The sequence below is a fragment of the Tympanuchus pallidicinctus genome, unplaced genomic scaffold (genome assembly GCF_026119805.1).
Source record: "Tympanuchus pallidicinctus isolate F22 unplaced genomic scaffold, pur_lepc_1.0 scaffold3, whole genome shotgun sequence".
Lineage (NCBI taxonomy): Eukaryota > Metazoa > Chordata > Aves > Galliformes > Phasianidae > Tympanuchus > Tympanuchus pallidicinctus.
The window spans coordinates 5,664,018-5,670,816 of record NW_026294747.1 but is presented as its reverse complement, the minus strand read 5'-3'; the positions used below and the strand labels follow the sequence as shown (position 1 = coordinate 5,670,816).

The 6,799-nt window shown below is 52.4% G+C and overlaps 1 protein-coding gene across 1 annotated transcript; it reads left to right on the top strand.

Moving 5' to 3' along the window:
* Positions 1–227: 227 nt before the first annotated feature.
* Positions 228–6,485, top strand: DRD4 (dopamine receptor D4). Its single transcript, XM_052695466.1, has 4 exons — positions 228–945; positions 5,064–5,176; positions 5,307–5,860; positions 6,215–6,485. The coding sequence occupies exons 1-4, from the start codon at positions 679–681 to the stop codon at positions 6,415–6,417; spliced, it is 1,137 nt and encodes a 378-aa protein (XP_052551426.1). The 5' UTR covers positions 228–678; the 3' UTR covers positions 6,418–6,485.
* The last annotated feature ends 314 nt before the right edge of the window (positions 6,486–6,799 follow it).

Sequence of the window (6,799 nt, the reverse complement as noted above, 5' to 3'; positions counted from 1 at the left end):
ATCAACTCCTCATAGGGAAATCATTGAACAAGATCTGCTACTAAAAACAACACAGATTGCTCTTTAGTTCCCTGATCTCCTGACTCTCTCCATTTAAAAAGAGGTAGCGTTTGCCATTTTCTGCACTTCCAGAGTCTTCACAGTCCTTCAAATGCTCTTGGAGATCAGAGCAATGATTTCTCTCATCACCGTTGGTATCAGTGCTTTAAATCTCCTGGGGAAAATCTTCAGGTCAGGCTAACTTGAAACAATTTTCTACTTGAAGACCTGTCGGTTTGTGTGTGTGTGTTTTTTTCTCCTCTAGCTTTGTCAAGGCTTTGCTAAGATCCGACAGCGCTTTGATCCACCACCGTATTCGCAGCGCAGCGCTTGTGGGACCGATGCCTCCGCTATTTCCTAACTCCGATCAGCGCAGCCAGGCTCATGACAGGGGAGACGGCTGTGTTCGAAGCACACAAACACGGCACGGCTGGGCTGGAACGGATCTCACAGCTCCCCTTCGTCACTCCCTTCCCCCTCGCCTTATCCCGGTGAGCCGCTTACTGTCCCGGGGCGGCCCGGGGGAGGCTCCTCCCATCACCTCGCAAAGTTCGGAGCCGGCGGAGCGCCTTCGCTTCTCCCTGCCGCGGGGGGCTGAGCCGGGGAGGCGGCGGCTCGGCGGCTCCATGCCCCGGCGCCATGGGGAACGGCAGCGCCGGGGCCTCCCCCTGCAACGGCACCGCTCCGCCGCCTCCTCCTCCTCCTCCTCCGGCCGGCCACAACATCGCCGCCCTGGTGCTGGGCATCGTTCTCATCCTGCTGATCGTCGGGGGCAACGGGCTGGTGTGCCTCAGCGTGTGCACGGAGCGGGCGCTCAAGACCACCACCAACTATTTCATTGTCAGCCTCGCCGTCGCCGACCTGCTGCTCGCCCTCCTCGTCCTGCCCCTCTACGTCTACTCCGAGGTGAGAGATGCTCGGGGGGCGGCAGAGGGAACGGGGCAGGGGGGGCGGTTCTGCCGTCCCTGCTGGCGTCCTGGACCGCTGGAGGTGACAGCAGTTGGCTCTGCACAAGTATGGCTACTCCCCCTTGTCCTGGCTGCCCTGGATGCCCCCCTGATGCCCACAAGGTCCCAAGACCCAGTGCCCCAAATGTCCCAAGCTCCCAAACCCCAAGCCCCAAATGTCCTGATCCCCAAATTCCCCAAGCCCCAGTGCCCTGGGATATCTGCTCTGGGAGCCGCTGCACTGCGAGCATCCCAATTGGCCATCAGCCAATGTTTAGGAAGAGATGGTGAGCTCCCATGCTGTATTCTGGCTGCTGTGAGTCGGGTTGTGAGGAGGTCTTTAGCCAGGTAGCAGATTGCTGTGACAAGTTGAGGAGGGGATGCTGCCTCTTTAGAGATGTGGTCACCCTTGAAGTGGCTTTGGTGGCTTCCTGTTTGATTCCTTCTGGCTGGTGTGCTCTGTTTGGCAGGCTTGGAGTCACCTCTGAAACCTGCTCCCCTCCGAGACCACGACAGCTGAGGGAAAGGGAAGCAGGAGCGAGAGGTAGGAGTGTGCAATTCAGGTGCTCCTGAGTGGTTTTGCATCTTGTTGTGAAATAGAAATAAATTGATTCTGCCTGAGGACTGATGATGCTTTGAGATTGCAGGGAGATTTGTTGCTCCTCTTCCTGGCCCAACCTGCTATTTCAGAGGGGTTTGTTGGACCTGCACGTGGCTTTCCCTGCTCCCATCGCAACTCTATCAGTCCTCAGACAAATGGAGGAAAGCACCCATAGGCCAAAAGAGCTGACTTTTTGCACCTGTTCTTGTAGTAGCTGGGAGTGTAGAAGACAGAGGACCTCTTTTCAGATGTGGGAAGAGCAGAGGTGTAATGCCATGCAGAGGGAGCAGCCCCAGAAAGCTGTACCTGCAGGCTCAGGATGGCTGTCAGTGAACTTTCCTGAAAGTGTGATTTTTCATTGCCATAGGATTTGTAAGAGCTTCCTAAGGGATGGAAGGGGCTGTCGTGTGGCAGAGTGGTGTTCCTGTCCCTGAAGGCCAGCACAGGATCACACTGGCATGAGTGTCTCCTCTCCTCTCCTACACCAGGGCTGGACCTATATTTTCTTAAGCAAGGAAGGCAGCAGATTAGAGCTTAGGATGCTTTTAGTCCCTCTACCTAGTCCTAGGATTTGTTGGGACATTGTGACCTGTCTCCCCAGAGCTCTTCTAGAGGCACACGTTCTGCTAGGGACCCATAAGGACCAGTGACAAACAGGAGTGTAAGAGATTCCCCCCTCTTTCCACTGCACCAAGAAGAGCCCCGTCATATTGCTTGGGCTGGGTGCATTTGCTTTTCCCTGCATGTCTCAATGTTGGTCCTTAGGAAGCCTCTGTGTTTTATCATTCTTCTTAGCTATTTCTTGCTGATTGGCTTTCTGCCCTTCTTCTGCCCTTCTCTTCCTCTTCCCTTCCCCTTTCCCCTTTCCTGTCCCCAGCTGACATACCCTGCTGTGCCCCTGAGAAGCATTTGCAGCTGGCCAGAGCATTGTGGATGCCTCCCTGGGGATGACAGACACTTGCTGAATGCTCAGGATGGGTGGTCAGTCCTGGGTGAGCTTTAGGAGCCTGAGCTGCCCTGCCTGTGCCTTAGCAACGATGCTCCTTTAAGTGCACTCACTTCAGTGCCTGTCCAAAACTATCAGTTCTGCGCTGTAATCCTTTGGTGTCTTTATCTGCCTTAAGTAAATAACCAGGCCAGGTTAATACTTGGGGGTGTTGAAATGGATGTGATGAAGCTCGTCTTCCCTCAATCCAAACATCGCTGTCCTTGGTCAGCTCTGATCTTCCAACCAGCACAGGAAACTGAGCTTTCAGTCTACAGTCATGCTGCTCAGCTGTAGCTGTGCCTCCTACCTGCTTCGCCCTGCTCAGCTCCTTCCCTAATCCTTGCCTGAGCCATGAAATGGGGCCGAGCCAGGAAGCTGCTGGCAGGAGCTGTGCGAGGTACAGTTATGTAAACATCTTTGCCACTAAGATCCGTGTAAGCATTTACGAAAAAGAGGAGACAGTTTTAGCAGCTCTGCACTCTTACCCTGCACCTCTACAGGTCGGAGAAGATGATTCTCTCCAGCAGGCACTCTGCCCGCAGAGCAGAAGCAGAGGCAGTCAGCTTCCTCTGGACATTCAGGAAACTTATGGAATCAGATGTAGTGGACTTTGCACTCACACACCAGGATTATTGCTGGTGCCACATCCTTCTCAGCAGGCTCGAGCTCTTCAATCAGCACTTTCTCCGTGTTACACCCTTGAACTGATGGTTCCGTCAGCCTTGCTGATGGTAGGCAGGTACCTGGAAATCCAGCTGGGCATCTCAGGTCAGATATTAGGGAAAAATTCTCCCCTGAAAGAGTGGTGATGCATTGGTACAGGCTGCCAAAAGCGTGGTAGAGTCACTGTCCCAGAGGAGTTCCAAGAATGTGGAGATGTGGCACTGAGGGACAGGGTGGGGGTGGGTGAGGGATCTTAGAGGTCTTTTCCAACCTTAGCAATGTTAAGATTCTACAACCTCCTAATGTTTGCAGCCTGCTACTTTCTGAGCATTGTATTTTGGATGCCATCCCCGCCAAAGTCCTCTTCATGTGCTCCCATTGAGCCTCCTCACAGGGCTGGCAAGAGGACAGCTATGAAGCTCCTGTGTGGCAACAGAGAGAAGCATGTATTTTTATCACATGAAATAAGAGTGAAACCTTGCCAGATCTGTGCAGAGAATGCCTTACAAAAGACATAGGCTGGCTCTTGGGGTTATATTTGCCGCTTTGTTTTATTTTGGTAAGGAAGACAGCTTGCATGCTTTACTGTGCAACTGCCTGTCTGTCTCTTCTCAGCACCAGCACTACTGGGAAAAAACATGGAGGGTCTCATGCAAAAAAAAGCAAAGAATGTGGGGGGGAAAAAAAAAATTAGAGTTGTTCTGGAGCACTTGTTAAAGGCGGCTTGAGCTGTTTGTGATCCGTAAAGCTTTACGCTGTGTACCTTGATGGGCTAATCTTCTGCAACCTGCTGTAATGAGGTACCATTTGGCCACATGACCAAGCAAAGCCAGCTCTGCCTCTAATCCAAAGTCACTCCTCCACCAGAGGGATTCCGGGCACATTTTGTGGGAGTGCTCAACTTCCAGGGCGCCCAACGCGAGCTCCACAGCGAAAGCTCTTGGAATTCCTTGGAAGGTGCTGCAGGTCAGCAGCTCAGGGCCTGTTCAGAACCCATTCATTCCATGAAACCACAAATGGATTTTGAACACCACAGCCCAGAGACAAATTTTCTCCAATGAAACTGGACAGGATCCTGGTGAAGCTTTGGTAAAAAATGTGAGGGTTGTGTTTCAGGATTCAGCTCCCAAATTCTGCTTGAAGCAGCTGATCTGCCCTAGAGAAAAGCCCAAATGAAACTCCCAGGTCTGACTCCAGTGCTCTTCTGGAAGCTGATGGGGCCTCTCAAGGAGATGGGTGTATAAAAATAGCCCAACAGTTTCTCCAGTCTCCTTTGGCTTTGCAGCTCCACTAATCATAATCCTGTGTGTGACATCAGTGCTGACTGATACTAATCCGGGAGAGTGCCTGCTCCTGGAAATGCGAATGGGGAGGACCATGAATGTCAAAAACCTCAAGTTTGTACAGGTCGCTAGACACCCAAAGAGCACAGGGAGACACAAAGCGCTTGGACCAGACTTAGAAAGACTGTGCTTCAAGCAGAAAGAGCCCTGAGGGAATTTCAACCCTAATATCTCTGCTGGAGCGCCAGACAGAGCTGTCTCCAAGGCTGGTTCAGAAACACAGCACAACTGGAAACCTTCAGTCCAGTGGTGCTGCTTGGGGCCACAGCTGGGAGAAGAAGCCTTTGGTTTGGTCCCTGGCCAGTAGTGCTGGCCTCCTGGTACCAGGCACAGGGTACAGATGTACCTCAGGAACACAGGAGCAGAAGTCAGGGGACAAGCCCTGCCCAAAGGATGCTCCCGGGGGCATTTTATACACTTATATGCAGAGCTGTTTCCCTGCATGTTAGAGGCACCTACTGACCAGGGATCTTGTCGTTAAGTTTCAGGGTGGCGTGTGGTCCCTCAGCACTGTGCTCTGCGATGCCCTGATGACCATGGATGTGATGCTGTGCACAGCTTCCATCTTCAACCTCTGTGCTATCAGTGTGGATCGGTAAGTGCCTTCCTCCTCCTTACGCCGGAGGAGAGGGCTCATGTCTCAGCATCAAGCTGCTGCCACTCTCTTACCTTACCCTACTAGTGGTGCCACCTTCACACAAGCACCGACCCACCTGTGTTGGCAGGTTTATTGCTGTTTCAGTCCCGCTGAACTACAACCGGCGACAAGTCGACCTGCGGCAGATGATCCTCATCTCCACCACGTGGATATTCGCCTTTGCTGTGGCATCCCCAGTCATATTTGGCCTCAACAATGTCCCGAACCGGGACCCCAGCTTGTGCCAGCTGGAGGATGACAACTACATTGTGTACTCCTCCATCTGCTCCTTCTTCATCCCTTGCCCTGTCATGCTGGTGCTCTACTGCGCCATGTTCCAAGGACTCAGGCGCTGGGAAGAAGCCAGGAAGGCCAAGCTAAGGGGTGGCATCTACGGGGGCAACAGAATGCTCTATCACCCCTCACCCTTCATTGAGAGAGAGGGGGTTGGCACGGAGCCGGACGAGTACCACCGTTATATGCACCCTGAGCACCCCCTTTCTGGGGACTATGTGATGAGCAATGGGCTCCAGACTGTCTCCTACCCACACCTCAAGTACCCACACCCGGCGCACAGTCAGAAGCGGGCCAAGATCAACGGCCGGGAACGGAAGGCCATGAGGGTACTGCCTGTGGTTGTTGGTGAGTGGCCGGTGGCAGAGGCTGGTCGAGGACGGTGAGAAACGTGCTGTGTGGTCCGACAGGGTTTAGGATTTTGTTGAACCCGGTCCAGGGAGTGCCTCAGTCTCCCTTTGATCCAGAGTAGCATCACTCCTGGGAAAAAACACACATAGGATGTTTTTAATTCAACCTTCACTTCAGCTGTCAGCTTTGTGACTCTTGCTAACCCAAAAACGACACACAACTTACACCTTTTCTTCACTAACATTTAGGAAGTTGACCAAAATTTTTGTCATGGAGAGATCGTAGCTCTGCGTTTGTTAACTCCAGCCCTTTTTAACACAATGCTTTCTCTCTTTAATTTTCTCCTTCCAGGTGCTTTCCTCTTCTGCTGGACACCTTTTTTTGTGGTCCACATTACGAGGGCTCTCTGCAAGTCCTGCACCATTCCCACTCAAGTCACCAGCATCGTCACCTGGCTGGGTTACGTCAACAGCGCTGTCAACCCCATCATTTACACCGTTTTCAACGCCGAGTTCAGGAACTTCTTCCGCAAAGTCTTGCACCTTTTCTGCTGAGCTCACGGAACTGGAGGGAACAACCAGGATAACTTTGTATAGTTCATTAAAGATCTATTTCTGCCTAAGGTCTGCTGTCTTTGTTGGGGAGGAGGGAGAGAAGAAAGATGGTTCCAGGATAGCAGCTGGAGGACGGTGGTTCCCAGCCCTGTCTCCACTGCGAGGAGTTACAGGTGAGTGCAGTGGTTACAGCTTGGATATTCCCCCCACTGGAAGCTGCAGGCGTCGCCGCTTCTTTAACACTCGGTGCTTGATGTAGACATCAAGAGATCCCACAAGACAGTGGGATATTGCACAGCATGGCAATCTTCTGACTAATGATTTTCATGCAGGGCTGTTGCTTTCCAAGGGGTAATTTGTGTGCTTAGAAATAAAAGACTTG